Consider the following 18111-nt stretch of genomic DNA (forward strand, 5'->3'; position numbering starts at 1 on the left):
ATGTTTTAGATAGTTGTAAGAATGCATATTTTATCTCCCTCATCTGAACTTGAATGAGCCTGCAAATAAGAGTTCCAGTGTATGTCTTGTTTCAGGGATTCCAGTCACAGGAAGGAAAGACTAAGGACATTATTTCACATATTATTCAATAAATAGATTTTACTAGTTTCAGGGTTATTATAGCTAACTAGAACCATAAAAAGGTATGCGTTAGGCCCTGACAAGTACTGAATTGAGCTCTACTTTCTGTATTTTTGCACTTAAATTGTCAAAAACACACACAGTTATGCCAAGATGTCCGTTTTGGCGTGTATTCAAGTAACAGTTGTGTGATACTTAAATGCTTAATGCATTACAATTTAACCAAACTCATCAGATTTTAGTCAAATAAATCTACTGTATATTTAGTTGACTAAAATCTTATGTTTAGTTGACTAAAACTAGACTAAAACTAAACAATTCAAATGACTAAAATACTGTATGTCTAAAACTATATGGCATTTTAATCAAAAGACTAAAACTAAAACTAAATTTCCTGTCAAAATTAACATGGGTACTGTGTGAAATGTCTGAGATGATGGAAATCAAGATGACAGTATGTACACTCCAATCTGTTTGATTGTTTGGAATATGACCAGCTATTGCCAAAATTCTCTAGTTCAACAAAGTATTGGAAAATTTGAGGCAATGAATTGAAAGTCATTCAAATTAGAAAGCTACTGCTCTGGTAACAAGGATATAACTAGCTATATTATTATTCATTAAGTACTGTCAAATTTGCATTTTAATTCCACACTGAAAATGTCATTCTCTATATTTAAGTTTCATTCAATATATTCAAACTTTTATTCCATATATTCAAGTTTCATTCAATATATTTAGACTTTCATTCAATATATTCAAGTTTCATTCCATATATTCAGAATTTCATTCAATATAATTAATAATTTCCTGAATGGCGTGCCATTATTTATATCTATATATATATATATATTTCCACCAAATTAAACAGAAATAGTGATGTCTTTTTTATTCAAACTGGCCAATTAAGACAAAAGGCAAGTAGTTTTCCATCACTGACTTTTTAACATGTTGTAATTATTTACACAGGGAATGTTATCCTCTAGCCTTGTCGGCAAATATGCAGTTCCCAGGAATTAGTCATAAAACTAATTAGTTGTCTAAAAGACTTGACTTATTGTAGCATGACTATACAGTACTGCTGGTAAAGAAGCCCTCATGCTGGGAATTACAGAATATCAAAACCCACCATCTGATATCAAACCAGACATGATCACTTATTATATTTTACATTTCTACTGCAAAGTTATTACATTTAACTGCAATCAAATTTCTAACTTTAATTTTTTTTTAATCTAACTTAATTTTAATTTAATTTAACTTAAACCTAAATAAAAAAATCTGAGGTTCCCTTGATAAGACACCTCTAAGAATAACAATACATAGATTGTTACTGTAACACTAATACAAACCCAAGAATGCTAAGAATGAAAAAGAAAAATACATGAAGGTAAAGACATGAGGAGAAAGAACAATTATTATATATGATACAAGTGGAAATAATTTATTGAGATAATTGTTTATTCTCTCTTTTTTTTTTTTGGAAGAAGATATGCTATACCTCTCTTTTAAACTGTCTGGAAATCTTTTTTGTGTGTGTGTGCCTGACGAAAGTCTTTGACTGAAATGTTGCCCATTTTAACTTTTTCTAAATAAAGGGAGAATAACAGTGTGCAGATCTTTTTTGTATTATTTGATGTATTTTTTGATCTTGCACCTGGCCAAGACGCTTTGGATGTGCATACCTTGACCTTTTGTTTTTATGTGGAAATCCTTTTTTGCCATAGGTGGAGAGGTGACATTTGAAGTCAGAAGTGATTCTCCTACACTGACAGGAGCCAAAGCCACTTTCAACATTAATGTTCGCTTCCCTCAGAACCAGACAGTCCTTCCTGATGGACACGTGGTGTGGGCAAGAAACTGTACAATTAATGGTTAGTTATATAAAATTCCATAATACAATACATTTACATTATATATGATTTTATTCTTGCACTACCATCAATAAAAATTTTGTAATGTATTTACAAACCAATATTGAGTATATTTATATATTATTTATATTTTGTTTAAATATTTTTTATGTATACATCACTTTTTTAAATATGTTATGAATTTGAATGTTATCTGCACATAAAAGAAAAAATAATTTGTGTGTGTGTGTGTGTGTGTGTGTGTCTTTTAGGTACATCATATACTATGGGCCAGACTGTATACCCTGAGTCCAATATACCTCAAGAATGGGGTGTCTTTCCTGACAGGACACCCTTCACTAAGATCTCCAACAAAAAGCCTCGGTTTGTCTATGTATGGAAAACATGGGGTAAGAGCAAGTTTAAACCTGTAGACTAGTCTATTATATAGGGGAGAGTTGAGTGAGTTGAGTCGGTTTTTACTTACTCTGTGTTTAAAGTGTGAACATGACAGTAATGGGTCCAACTTAAATGTGTACATATTTAATATGGTAATGTAGTGCATCCTTGGGAATAATCACTTTTAATCTAAAAAAAAAAAAAAGTGGTCTCTTGGCACAACTTGCCCCCAGTGATGGGTAAATTGAGCCTAGGGAGAGGGTAAGTCGAGCCACATGGAGTAAAACTGAAAATTGTCACCTCGTGCTATATCAAAGGAAGAGAAATTCAATAAAAATGACTTCTTAAAACCTGTGTGAGCCTTGTGATGACCAAGATGCTGGTTAGGCTCCAGCTCTCTGCGACCCTAATAAGGACAAAGAGATCTGGATAATAGAATGGATGGATGACTTCTTTGAAGTTTTATTTAAAGATACAGTTCACAACTTTGAAGGCATTGTTTTTAATTATTTAAAATTTTCAGAACAAAATAAAGTTCAAATTGAATAATTAAAAATAATGAATAAATGAATGAATGAATGGACTGCAAGTACAGAACTAGGCTAATAGTACTCAACATCCCACTTATAAATATTGCAGGTAAATACAGTTTCATAAAAATTTCAATCTATTTTCACAAACTATTAATTTTTTTAAATTTAAAATCAAATTCAAAACAAATAACAAAATAAAAAATGTTTGGCCTAAAATTAATGAAATACAATGTAGAAATACAGTAAAATAATACTTTATAATCAAAAGAAGGGGTGAGCCACTGGCTTTTAAAAAATCACTTTTTTTTAACTTAAATGTAGTTACCAATCATCCCATTGGCCTCTCTCCATCACAGGGTATCTTCACATATCTGTGGTCACATCACCAATTTTGTTTAAAGTTGCCTAGAAACAAGGGGTGGCTCAACTTCCCCACAGGCTTAAATTACCACACTCTCCCCTAGTAACATACACATTTAGTGGATAGATGGATTTGTAGCAAATTAGCTCAAAAGTTAAATTAATAAATTAATTACAATTATTTATATCAGCTGCCATTCGTAACTGTAGCACAACTGTAGAACATTCAGTGTAATTTCATATCAATTCACAAAAAATAACTTTCTTACAGTACTAATGCATTAGCAAGATCGGCTCGTTAAATTGAGCTGTGACAGAATCAGAAACTCGTGTAATTCATGCACAAAAGTTTTATCAATTAAACTAACACACAAACTAGTTTAACAAACATATACACATACTCACACATGCATACATGGGAAAAACGGGAAGTACAAATGAATGAAACCAGAAACAGGTAATGAAGCTATGAAAAGAGTCGTTTAACCATCTGCACAAAACCATCAGCGCCATTTTACAATGGGGTCTGCAGCTTATACTAAACCTCTAAACCTTTTGTTTAGTTAAATGTACGGCTCATTTGATCAGAGTGGGTAAAGGTACATAAGGCAGTTTTATGTACCTTTATACTATATTATACTAATATAACAAGGAGGTGACCAGTGGATGGTGGACTAAACAAGGGATATTTTGATATCAAACACAGTACCAATAGGTTTACATTATCTAATAATTCTATCATAAGGCATGCATAAACAATACAATACAAAATAGTAGTATACAATACAAAAGACAATATACAAAAACAGTAATAATATGCACAATCTCCTGGGGATATGCATGTTCATTCATAGAAAGGTTTGCCTACGAATTAAAGAGAAGTCATTCTTTTCTGTGGGCAGTATGTGTCTGTTTCAAAGTGAATTAAGTGAGAGTAAAACTCTGAGTTCCATTGGGCCATAAAAGCTATCTTATCTGGCTGAGGTATCCTGGCTACTATGGTAACCAGTGGTCTGGAGGGTTGTTCACAGGCATCCAGGTACCCAGTCAGGATATTGAGTGAGGGGTCTGTTGGATTATTTGTTAAATATAGCAAATAATAATGTGTCTGATTTGTCCAGACATTACAGAATAGCATATGCAAGTAGGACACATTCTTGGATCAACAACCTATGAGGACTTTAGGGTTAGACTTGGGCAGGCTTGTTCAACATTCTTATTAACCATTTAATTTAAAATCATTTTGATTTTAGGTGTAGCTTGGTGTTAGGGACAGGGTTAGGGCAACTGTGGTGGCTGAATTTTAGTTACTCTTGCATTGTTTCTCTCTTTCAGGAAAATATTGGCAGGTGGCTGATGGTCCCTCCTCTCTACTGACAATTGAAACAGACAATATGCCTCTTGGTTCTTACACCATGGATTTGGTGATTTATCACTGCCGTGGCAAAGACAAGTTTGTTCCCCTTGGTTATGCATCTACCCAGTTCTCCATCACTGGTGAGTAGTTTGATAACTGCACATATATCTAGAGATTCCTTATCATCTCTATTCTTTAGAAAAAAAACATTAAGCCTATTTTGTTTACCTTACGTTGTAGTAAGAATTCATGCCATTAAACCACTGCCTTGAACTGAACTGGAGAGTACTCAGTGTAACTGGAGAGTAAACCAATGTTGTCATTTACTGTGTACTGTATATTTCCACAAGAACCTAATGAAACTTCCTCTTCTTCTCTAGACCAGATTCCTTTTACAGTCATATTATCTCAGGTTGGTGACATCAATCAGGGTGACCAAAGCTTTATCCAGAACAGAGCTGTGTCCTTCAGCATTAACTTGCATGACCCCAGCCAATATCTCAGTGGGTCAGACATCACCTTCAACTGGGATTTTGGTGACAATAGTGGAACTCTCATTTCTCGGGAAACCACTGTTACCCACACATACCTTACAACTGGTTCCTTCAGGCCACAGGTGGTTTTGATGGCAGCTATCTCAACTGGTTGTCAGCTCAATCCAACTCCAGCAGCCACTGGTGTACCCCCTGTTCCTGTCACAGGTGTAATTTCATATTGTATTCAAAGCTCATATTTCATGGCATTTAAAATATCATTCTCAGTTCAATAAGTGTTTTGAAGAGATTTCCAAAAGATTTATCAGTCGGTGCCTTCTCCTTTTTGACAGATGAAGCAACATCAGTGGAAAACATTGTGCTGACTGTTTCTCCTCAATCGGTTGATGTTGTTCCCTTGGCAGAGGAAGAAGTTGCACCTGATGTCACTGTAGTTGCCAATGACTTGGCAGTGTCAGCAACTGACGCAGAGGCAGAATTAGATAATACTGCTCAGGAGGTGCCCACTGCTGCTGGAGACACTGCAGTAGTATTGTCAGCTTCTGCAGCAGCAGTCATATTAGCCACACCTACAGCTGTTGAGGCTGAACCTGCGACAGAAGTTCCTGCAGCTGACACGGCCCCAGAAGGAGGCGAGATTATAATCAATCTGGCGGCCACAGTTCTCCCAGAAACCCCTGCTGCTGTAGTTGAAACAACCTCTGTTCAGACACTTATAGAAAGTGTGGCACCGACTGGTGATGCAATAATCATTAACACCCCTGAGGCAGTGGTCACAGATGTCATAGCATCTGTTATACCTGTAGCAGAAGACATAGAAGCAATTAATGAAGCTGCTGCTGGAGTCAACGAGGCAACCGAAGCCATCAGTGGTGAAAAAAAATTATATAGACAGCCATAACTTTAAAAAAATCCATAACCAATTAATTGTATCATATATTTAATGTATTTGCATTGGTGCTTTAATTGCAGGCCTAACTAGTATACCTGAGGCAACAGTGAGTGAATTAGGAGCTGAACAGGTGGCAGGAACTGAAGCAACCCAGGCTGCTCTAATCATTGCAAAGCGGCAAGCACCAGAAATGCCGGCAGAAAGAAACTGTATGATTTATCGTTATGGCTCCTTCTCTACAACTCTTACAGTAGTCCGTGAGTATTTATTTATTTATTTTTCTTTACTTTTTGGCCAATATTAGACTTGAATATTGATCTTTTGGGCATCATTGTTCTCAAAGAAAGAAATGCTTTACATTTTTGCATTTTTGTATTGAAGTTGCTGTTCTTCTTCTTTTTCTTCTTCTTCTTCTTTTTCTTCTTCTCCTTCTTCTTTTTCTTCTTCTTCTTCTTCTTCTTCTTTTTCTTCCTCTTCTTCTATGGCAGTCCATAGAACCATATGGTAAAAAGTTGTGAAATTTGGCACACAGATAGAGGACAGTCTGAACGTTAACCACACCAAATTTTAAGTATCTTAACTCAAACCCGCTAGCGCCACCGCTTGTCCAAATTTGCACTCACGCTAGTGCTAATAACCTTTGAGCCGTCAGGGCTAGAAACAAAATATTTTTTTCCCCCTCTGATTCCTTGACGATTCAAGATGATTCAAATGCAAGTTTTAAAAAATTTAAACGAAGTTAAATAAGTCATATTACTAATGATTGAATAGATTTTTTTTTAGCCAGTTTGAGTAAATCCACCTTAAAATATCTTTAATTACTCGTTGCTTTTGGTCTTTTCCTTCCAGCCATGCTTGCTCCTCATTCTGCCTCTATTGTGCTTGACCCCTTAATTGCTGCTTGCAGCTATATTTGATCCTTATATTCCAACCAACACAAACATGGCTTCACGTCAGCATTACTGGCCTGGCTGGCTTAACTGTCAAAAATGTTTAATCTATAACCTCATGGCTGGAATTGACAACCACTGTACTAACCCTAAACAGGCTTTAAAACAGCCACAAAAATATACATCCACTTGAAAACATAGAACTCTGTATTATAAACTGAACCAATCCTAAATTGTTCCAATTCCAATCCACAACTTGTAAATGTGTACAGCATTATTCAACAATTATTTTTTTGAGTTTCTAGATTATTTAAAATTGTAAAGTAAGATGGTTAGAGTGAAATTTAGTGCATGGCTTCAGCAGACAGGTTGGCTATGTGGTGAAAAATAGAAATACAGCACACCCTAAATTAAGAGAATCCATGTATCATTCGTTCAATCATTTTATGATTTAATATTAAAAGTAGAAAAATTTGAAAACGGCTCCTTTTTCTTTTCTTTTTTCCAAAAAGTTTAGTAGTTGAGTCTACGATACATCCCAGAATCTGACCCCCCTAAATTTATGGTCAGAAGCCACTACTGCTTTCACACATATTATGTTGTCTTAACATAATTGGGCACCTTCTGTATCAACGTGTCTCTGACCAATGATGTCAGCTTGGCTGTGACCAGTGCAAAGCTTAGTGTGGCAATAGGCAAGTGTCATAAATTCAAAGCATATCTAAAATAAAATTTATTTTCCTGAACATACCCTATAACCTCACTACTTCACAACTTCTCTTGTTAAAACTAGACACAAATTCATCAAGGAACACAGCTGGAGCAACACTGGGAGTCCTTGTTTTTATTTGTGCATTGGGGGCCATTGCTTTTTCATACAAGTAAGGCACCAATACACATATGGGTTTCATCAAAATAAATATAAGAATAAACAACCACCCAAAATACTTTAGCAACTTAGACTGTCTGTGTGTGTCTAACAGTATCTGACTGTAGCTATGCCTATAACAACTATTACACCTCACAACGTGCTACAACATCCTAGTAATCTCTAATGTCTAACTAGAGCCACCATGTAACATGCTAGGAACTTGCTATTGGCATATGTTTAATCTTTTCTTTTTCAACTGAGGAAATTCCACAGATCTGATAGTCTGCATTTGTAGTTCCTTTTGCTAAAATGGGGCAGCTCTTCTTTATTAGATAATTATAGACCTATTTACAAGCTTTGTATTTTGTCAAAACTTTTGGAAAGTCTTATTAGTGAACAATTGATACAGTAAATACTCATAAAGTTCCGTCTATCAGCCAATCAGGAATCTGAAAAAAAGCATAGCACCACTACAACTGTTATAAAAGTTTAAATGATCTTGTGGAAATGAAAACATCATTGTGTATGTTATACTGTGAGTTAGACTTAGAGGTGATGGACTATCAAGTTTTATCAATTATCCCTCAGGCAGATGCTACAGATCTCTGTGTACTAGAACATCTAGGCATAAAAACAGTGATATCTTCAGGCCATCTCCACCTTAAATATCTAACACACCAATGTATGGCCTGCTTTTTGTAACAATTCATAAATCAGTGCTCTTGTGGCGTGATATGTAAATACATTTTTATTTTTATTCATACAGCTATACAGCACATAATACACACACCTGTACCTAAATTGTCAGATCTAATGCGTTACTTCATTGTTTTTTATTTTATTTTATTTATTTTTTATTAATTTTTACTTATGGTAAATGTTATATTTTCTTCTTTTTCTTGTGTTATATAAAGTGAAACGACATGTGGTCAAGTATGGTGTCCCGACCCATACTCATAATTTGTGCTCTGCATTTAACCCATCCAAGTGCACACAGACAGCAGTGAGTAGTGAACATGCACACCCCCCCGGAGCAGCAATAGGGGGTTCGGTGCCTTGCTGAAGGGCACGTCAGTCATGGGTAATGAAGGTGGACTCTCACTCCCCCCACCTACAACTCCTGCCAGTCCTGTGACTCAAACCCTCAACCTTCGGGTTACAAGTCTGACTTGGCGAATAAAGCTCATTCTGATTTTAATAAATAATTAATTCATTACATTGATAATGTAAAAATACTAATAATTTTTTTTTTAAAGTGTCCGTAATGTTTATTTAACCTGGAACATGTGTTAATATTAACAATTAATATAACTTAACATTAAGTTAACATTAAGTATAACTAACTTTTACATACAAATGTATTGTCTATCCAAAGCTATTAAAAGGGATAGTTCACCCAAAAATGACTCTGTGATCTGTTTAAGCACATATTTTGTTCTCTTTTTTTCAGATTACAGTTAGGGTGCTTCTAAATCGGAAGGCTACATCCTATAAGAGATTTCAGTGGTGTTTGATGACATGGCAGCTGTGGAATGCAGCCTTTCAATTTTCCTTCAAAAAATAAACTTCAAACATATGTCAACCTGCAATGATGCAAGTGTCGAAGTCAAGGTAAACAAGTAATGACGTTGCTCTCATAGGAACACTCCGTCTTCTTTAAATGCAAACCTGGAGTTTTTATTGTGCTATTTCAGCATAAAACCTCAACCTTGTCAGGCTGATCCAATTCTGTAAAGCTGAATTATGCCATACCACGCTTTTGCCATGATAACAAACTGTGGCTCAAAAACCCCATCTGTTTAAGCACATATTTTGTTCTCTTTTTTTCAGATTACAGTTAGGGTGCTTCTAAATCGGAAGGCTACATCCTATAAGACAGATTTCAGTGGTGTTTGATGACATGGCAGCTGTGGAATGCAGCCTTTCAATTTTCCTTCAAAAAATAAACTTCAAACATATGTCAACCTGCAATGATGCAAGTGTCGAAGTCAAGGTAAACAAGTAATGACGTTGCTCTCATAGGAACACTCCGTCTTCTTTAAATGCAAACCTGGAGTTTTTATTGTGCTATTTCAGCATAAAACCTCAACCTTGTCAGGCTGATCCAATTCTGTAAAGCTGAATTATGCCATACCACGCTTTTGCCATGATAACAAACTGTGGCTCAAAAACCCACACATCCAACATATGGAAGTAATTTACCAATGATATATTCAGAAGATTTAGCTTGTTTAATTACCGTTTTGATTTAAACCGGTTTTGTGAATACATGGTTCCTGATATTACAACTCCCTACCCAGGACCGAAAGTCTCTGGTTTTCATTGAAATAACTGCCTTAAAGCTTTAAGTCAAACAAATGACTTGAGGGTTAATGGTCAGTCTCTCTTTGCCTGACTGAAACTAAATAAATGTGGACCTTTTACATTGGCAGAGCACAAAGCTTTCCATGGTCCACAGTCATAACATGTGGACAGACTTTAACAAAATACTCCTTGCAATGGCATTCAGCAAGATTTGGTGAAATGTCCTGCCTTGCCAGGTCATCCCTGTGCTAAATATTAGAAGAATGAGATTAAGATGGGGTTTTTAGGTAAAATCACAGTCCTTGTGATTAAAGTTATTTTCAGTTTCTTGCACAATGTTGACAGAACGTTTCAGTTCATAAGACCTCAATATATTGTCAGAAGCCACAGGTATTCATTTTGTATTGCTTTTTTGACTCTCAAAGTGGCAGTAGCCATTGCCTTGCATTTTATGAATCACCAAAGACCATGGTTTTAGCTAAAAAAAAATAAAATAAAAAAAAACTTTACGGTTCTACTAAAGAAAGTCACCTACATCTTGAATGGGCCAAGGGTTAGTAAATTAACAACAAATTTTCATTTTGGGTGAACTATCCCAATCAGGGTATCTTCCGTCCAATCAATTTTTGTTTTAATATTGAAATCTGAAAAATGAAAAACGGGCACATATTTCGTTTTTCAATTATTCAAACAAAACGAAAAATCAAGAATCCGGCTTAATTTTTCGTTTTTACATTCAGGGATAAATTAATAGTGGTCTGCGCTTGTCTACAATACATTCTCCCCGTGTTGCAGTGCGTCGCGCAGCTTTGCCACACATATTTAATGGGTGGATAATTATAATAAAACAGGCATGCCTAGGGCCAAAAGGCTCTGCTTCAGTATGGTTTGTGTCAAGCCATTCATTAATCTGGCTGTTTGATGAAGAGATAAAATGTAGTAGAAATAAACATGTTAAGAATCAATAGAAGCGGAGGAGTATTATGGTTATGTTTTTTTTAGGACTATTATTATGTTGTAATGTTTGGTTGACCAATTAGCAGAGAGGGGCGTTTCATTCCCGCCCACATGTAGAGATCGAATATTCAAATTGTTTATTCGTTTTCTATCCCTGAATGGAAAAACGAAAAATTAAGCCGGATTCTTGATTTTTCGTTTTGTTTGAATAATTGAAAAACGAAATATGTGCCGTTTTTCATTTTTCAATATTAAAACAAAAATTGATTGGACGGAAGATACCCTGATTGATCCCCTTAGGGGGTTCTATTTTGCACTTTTTAAACAAGATGTAATGGTCTCCGGTGTTCTCAGAATATGTATATTGGAGTTTCAACTCAAAATAGTAACATTGTAAAAAGTTAAATTGTAACATTATAGAAGAAAGAAATTCATGGTTGTTTCTTTGCTTTCAAACAAACCACAGAGCTCTTATTTTGGCACAACATGACATTCGGCTCTTTTCAAAGGTATGTCTTTTGTTGACAACATCTATAAATTCTCATTACAAACTTGGTGTCAGTCACATACACATGGAACAATCAGGTAAGTTGCAGTGACAATGGGCTTTATTATGTAGAAGAGCAGAAGATGAAGACGGCAGGAGAAAGCAAGCATAAACAGTACAGATATGCTGGTAATGGAACTTAAATGGAGTAACCAGAGTCTCTCTTGTATTGAAAGATGGCGAACGAGCTGCGGGAATCAGAGAACACAGACGTGATCACATGCAGGCAAGGAGAAACAGGTAGGAGTCCCTTGTTGCAACCTTGAGACCAGACACTGATATGGGGGAGTGCAAGTGCTTTATAGGTGTTGATTAGCAGCAACAGGTGTGGGTGATTAAAAGGCTGGTGATTGGGAACGTGGCTGAATCCCTGACATTTGGGAAGCTATTTGGAGTGCTTTTAAAATGTACGTTGTAAGCGACTCAAAGTCACAGCACTTGCAGAGATGGAGTTTGCGTGGACCAGCATTTACTGCAAATTGTTCCAAGACAATGAAAACGCAGTTATCATGAATGGCTCACATGATCACAGCACTTCACTCTGAAACAAAAAGCACAACAGATTACACATTTATACAATTACAGCATAATCTCTGCAATTTAATAATTGCGCAAAACCAGATCACGTTCAAGCATTATTAGACAACGTTACTGGCCATCGGTTTCAAACATTGGCGCTTGACGAGTGTTAACTTTAGGCCCCGGTTGTGCCTTTACAGCTCGTGCCTCTACTACAGCAGCAACAAATACATTTGATTATCATCTCTATCACGCGACATTGTTGATCTTTATTATAAAATTGTGTGTGTGTGGTAAACCAGATCACGTTCAAGCATTATTAGACTTAACGTTACTGGCCATCGGTTTCAAACATTGGCGCTTGACGAGTGTTAACTTTAGGCCCCGGTTGTGCCTTTACAGCTCGTGCCTCTACTACAGCAGCAACAAATACATTTGATTATCATCTCTATCACGCGACATTGTTGATCTTTATTATAAAATTGTGTGTGTGTGGGGACTTAAACTCTTATTTTAAACTTCTGATATATGGCTTTCTGAGGGCACAGACACTAAGTGCATCCACAGAAAGTCAACTGTCAGATACACAAGGTGTGTTGACTTGGGCAGGAATTATTTAAGTGAGGGATATTGTGACATACATTCCTGGAAGAAAACTCAGGACTATAATTGAGGTGTTTGATGGAGTTTAGAATAGGGTTGGGTACCGAAACCCGGTACCAATATGGCACCGGTACCCATGTAACCGGTATGTACAAGAACCGAATCAGAATGCAGAGATAGGTGCCTCATTTCGGGTGCCATGCCGGAGCGAGCGATTGAAATATTGGTCCTTTGGTTCTCCGAAACAGACGCAAGAAGCAGCACGTGAAAAATAATTGACTGAGAAAATGCACGTGAACTCAAGTCGGAAAGCTCTTGCGTCGGTTTCGGAGACACTGTTTCCAACACATCTTTTTAGTAACGCGAGTGTCCATGTTGTTTTCACATGACATGTGGCCAAGTATGGTTACCCATACTAGGAATTAGTGCAGAGAATGTGCATTCTCTGGTGCATTTAACCCATCCCAAGCACGCACACGCACACGCAGCAGTGGGCAGCCATTTATGCAGTGGTGCCTGTGGAGCAGTTGGGGGGTTGGGCAAGGGGGCCTTGCTCAAGGGCACCTCAGTCGTGGTATTGAAGGTGGAAGAGAGCACTGTACATTCACTCCCCCCACCTACAATCCCTGCCAGTACGAGACTCAAACTCGCAACCTTTGGGTTACAAGTCCGACTCTCTAGGCCACAACTTCCGCCCATTCCGACTTAAAAGCACAACTTGGAAATGAGCATCCGAGGAGCACCTGAATGCAGCAATTACACTTGCTCTGATGGCAGCAGGTAGATACCGTTAGCTAGCTAAGCATTGTTAAATTAAAATGCCTAAAGCTAAACTTCCCTTGTATTTACATTTCTAAAATTGTCCAACAAAAGAGAACATTATAACCTTTTTACGCCACAACACCAGTCAAATGTTTCCTTTTGTGATCTGATGTGGCTTCTTGTCACAGAATGAGGCAGAAAATATGTTCCATAGGCTACTTTTAAAAGAATACGTCGATTAGCAATGGATTATAAAAACACGCAATTATGCAAATACCAGAGATGGCTTGAATAACACAGACAAACTATATTGTCGCAGTCGAGTGTTTATTGTCTTTGTTTTATCATTCAAAACATTTACATGTTCCGTTTACAGCTATAATAGCGATGTCTTTGTCCATATAAGCGATTTCCTGGAAGGTCATTCTCTGACTGGATATGTGGATTTTCTGTGCGAGGGCAATCTGGCATCAAGTATGAATGAAACCGACATCGTGTTTATTGTGCCAATGGCCAATCCATAATTTTTTTGGGTAATTATTTTTTTAATAAGTATCTGTTCAGGCACCGGAACCATTTTAAAAGTATCAACTTGGCACCAGTATCGAGAGGAAAAAAAAAAAAAAAAAAAGATACCCATCCCTAGTTAAGAAACAGTGCTGACTGATACATTTCCCTTTGGAGTGGACTTTGTATCCTTGTAGATCTTTTTCAAAGCACATTACGCACTGAAGGAAGTTGAAAGTCACAATTCTGCTTTTTATCCATTGCAGTAGCAATGTATCCTGCTAATGTTAGATTGCCATTTTGCACAGTGGCCGGCTGCTCACATCCACATTGGGTGCAGCCCAATTAATCTGACAAATTAACCATGTCGTTAAACTTACAAGCTTGTGCTCACGTTATTACACACGAAGGGAAAACCTTACATTTGTGAGGGACATCACTACTATCCCCCTCTGGGTTTCCTACCACAGTAGGCTAGGAAAACACTTCACCACCAGTGTTTCTAAGATGAATTAACTATCCACCAGGAGTTGTGTGCACAGCCACATCCACGTATCCTGTCTGACATAAGAAAAAGTCAGTGTGGAGCAGGGGTTGGCAACCCGCAGCTCCAGAGCAGCATGCGACTCTTTCATCTCTCCGCAGTGGCTCCCTGTAGTATGGACACAATACGCAGGGGACGTGTTCCCCCAACTTTTAATAAAACCTAAACTCTTCCCCTGCATTTTTTCCGGGCAAGCGCGTGCACGTAGACTTTTTCAAGGGCCAGTGTGAATAAATCTAGATTTAAATTAAGAGACAAGATACTAAACTCACTCCTCCAGTGTCGGTCTCATTTATACTCAAAGCTGCAGAAAGTCCAAGACATAGTAGTAATTGACATGTCAGGAATTACCTAATATGGAAAAATGCATCCAGCTATCGCTGTAGCTAAGCTGAATAACAAGCATAAATCATAACTGATGAAACGTGAAGACTATAAACGATTGCAACAATGTGTTTTTTTTACATATTCTCCAGGTAATAAATAAAGCGTTAACCATATAATCGCTCCAGCTCACCAGATGGAAAACACTCAAGAACTCCTCCACATGTCGCTCCAAAGGCCAGCCACCCTGCTGGATGTTAAACAGCTTGCCCTCAGCCCAGTTCATTTTGCGTGGTTCGGTCATCTGTCATGGGTTGTGTTGCGAAGCCAGGCAAATGACACAGCAGAGAAAGTCGAAAACTCTAAATTTAATAGTGGCCTCAAACTTAGGCAGATACTTAGTGTAACGGTGACCGAACAACAAGTGACAGAAAGGGAGCAACTTTAATACATAGACAGATTAGAATAATTAACTAAACACAGGTGATCAAGGTAAACTAATAAGGTTAACCGAGACCAGGAACATAACCAAATAAGGGCACGCAGGAACTAAAACAAAACAGAAGACAGGAAAACACAGAAACAAGGGGCAAGTTCAAGCTCAAACCGGTGCGCAACGATTTGCTACAGTTTTCGGTTTGAACGACATGTTTCCTGGAAACGGTGTGCATCGGTGTTTGAGATACATTTTCTCTTGTTTGGTGGGTGTGTCAAAAATGTCAGCCCAATCAGCAGCAACATGTATATAAACCACGTGGTATTAAAGAGACAGCTCGCACAATGTAATTAACATCAAAAATAAATTCACAAGAGCAAGTTTTTGTTTGCACATGTTTATTTACATGAAAGGCAAAATAACTGACATAATAAGAGCACAAGTATAGATCTGGAACTTCTTTAAGTCTGTCTAAATATCATTAAGTAATTGCAATTCAATTCAAGTTTATTTGTATAGTGCTTTTCACGATACAAATCGTTGCAAAGCAACTTGACAGCAAATTAAGTTTCTACAATATTTAGTGGTAGCTTATCAGTGGTGACTGTCAGTTAATGTACGGAAAAATCAATTAAAGGCGTAATCAAACAGACGATGAACACTATTAACAGCAATTATTATATGATGCAATCAAACTTATAGCAAAATGTGGTAGTTCTGTATGTTGTTTCAGGGTTGGCATCATCTGAGGTCCTCTGAGGGGTTGGCATCATCTCTTCTCAGGTGTTCTGGATCCAGACTGAAGTTTATGTAAATCCTAGTTAGTGGCAAAAAAAGAGAAACAAATAGAGACATAATTAGCGTAGCTGCTGTTCCAACCAAGCAAAATTTATTTGTTTAACCCAAACTAAAGAATAATAATGTGCATTTGATCAGATATAACTGCAGTACAAGATTATGAGATGCATTATTTGAATGCTTGGCCAAAGAGATGTGTCTTTAATCTAGATTTAAACAGAGAGAGAGTGTCCGAACCCCGAACGTTATCAGGAAGGCTATTCCAGAGTTTGGGAGCCAAATGCGAAGTAGCCAGTGCAGAGACTGTAAAATTGGTGTAATATGATCATATTTTCTTGACCTGGTAAGGACTCTAGCCGCTGCATTTTGAACTACCTGTAGCTTGGTTATTGAAGATGCAGGACAACCACCTAGCGACACTCCATATTTTACTGGTGATAATTGAGATGACAAAATGTTAGCGATCGGACAGGTAGGATCTAAACCATCTTAAAGCCTGCCCTTGAATACCTGTATAGTTTTGTAATCGATCTATGAGTATGTCATGATCTATAGTGTCGAACGCAGCACTAAGATCAAGTAAAACTAGCAATGAGATACAGCCTTGGTCTGACGCAAGAAGCAAGTCATTTGTAATTTTAACAAGTGCAGTTTCTGTGCTATGGTGGGGCCTGAAACCTGACTGAAATTCTTCATAGAGATCATTTTTTTGCAGGAAGGAGCACAATTGTGAGAGGAAATCTGCAAATTCTTTTAGGAAATCTGTATATGGCACTGGTGGTATCAGAGCAAGAGCAAGAGATACGATAGATTTCTTTTGCATATCTGATGTGTAATATTTTGTTCATTTATTTTACATTTTTCTGGTTTAATCACGATCAGATTTTTTCTAGATCCTGCATTAAATTTATATATTGACCTCACTATTCGGGGAACAGACACAGTCTTTATAGATTGTACAGCGCAAGTACTTCTATCATTTACCAACTGATGGTCTGTCTCAGAGGAGAGAAACTTAATTTAAAGTCAGAAAGCAATGTCTTCTGGTCCATATTCTTTCTTCAGGAAGGTGTGCTAGACACTGATTAATGTAACAAAAATACTATACATATTTATATATTTTGCTATTGTATTGTGGAGTGGCACTTTCATAAACTTTTCTATAGGCCTACTCCTCTGATTATATAATGGTAAATATTACAATATAATAGCACAACAACAGTGATCAGCAATAATGATATGCCTAATACTCACAATAAAAATAATAAGGTCATATAGATCATAACACATGGAATAAACCGCTCTCGTCGCCCTTCAGGATCGCGGGTATCTGCGCAGAAACATCAAGAACACGTGCACCAGGGAAACAGTGAGTGTGCACTTTATCCTTCAGCTAACGTAGCACAGACGTGCCGGACGATGGAGTCTCCGATGATCACAGCGTCGCGTTCTGTCTCGCGGAGGGGAGTGAAGCGGTTCCGGGTGGAGACCTCGAAGACCGGAGGCGGCGGAGGGGGAGAGGATGTCGCCCGGGGCCTGGCTCGCGTCTTTCGCTGCGGGCGCACCCAGGGTCCGTGGTGTCCTGGCGCCGGAGTGAAGGACATCTGGGAAGATCGCGTCCTGGGTGCTCCGGGCCTGTGCAGAGAAACACACGGAGTATAGGTGGTGGGAGAGTTAGCAGCACACTGTATACTTACCTCGGACTTGTGAGCGTCAGCCTGGGATGTTTCTAGCGTGGCTCTCCGCTCTCTCAGCTGGGTCTGCCTCTCCACCAGGTCGCAGATCTGCTTCTCCACGGCCTCCAGCTCGAGCTGCACCAAATGCAGCTCGAACGTGTCCTCACCTGCACTCAAAGGTAGACACACATCCGCCATTAAAGCAAGTAACAGTGAGTAAAACAATGGTAATGTGTGTAAATAGAGTATTAGCAATGTAAGCGAGATTAGTGGCAACCACGCTGGTGATGCTAACGGGCTATATGCTAATAGCGGACTCGGGAAATCAAAATAGAACTAGTGAC

The 18111-nt window shown here is 37.7% G+C and overlaps 1 protein-coding gene across 1 annotated transcript in view; it reads left to right on the forward strand.

The window, feature by feature from the left end:
- pmela (premelanosome protein a) overlaps positions 1-8406 on the forward strand; it is a 10534-nt gene extending 2128 nt beyond the window's left edge. The window contains exons 3-9 of the mRNA XM_016256672.1: positions 1869-2015; positions 2267-2404; positions 4622-4783; positions 5024-5344; positions 5470-6009; positions 6110-6290; positions 8379-8406. Coding sequence (XP_016112158.1) covers positions 1869-2015; positions 2267-2404; positions 4622-4783; positions 5024-5344; positions 5470-6009; positions 6110-6290; positions 8379-8406 — 1517 coding nt within the window. The remainder of the gene's footprint in view (positions 1-1868; positions 2016-2266; positions 2405-4621; positions 4784-5023; positions 5345-5469; positions 6010-6109; positions 6291-8378) is intronic.
- The last annotated feature ends 9705 nt before the right edge of the window (positions 8407-18111 follow it).

Source organism: Sinocyclocheilus grahami, unplaced genomic scaffold (genome assembly GCF_001515645.1).
Source record: "Sinocyclocheilus grahami isolate Dianchi unplaced genomic scaffold, SAMN03320097.WGS_v1.1 scaffold1459.1, whole genome shotgun sequence".
NCBI lineage: Eukaryota > Metazoa > Chordata > Actinopteri > Cypriniformes > Cyprinidae > Sinocyclocheilus > Sinocyclocheilus grahami.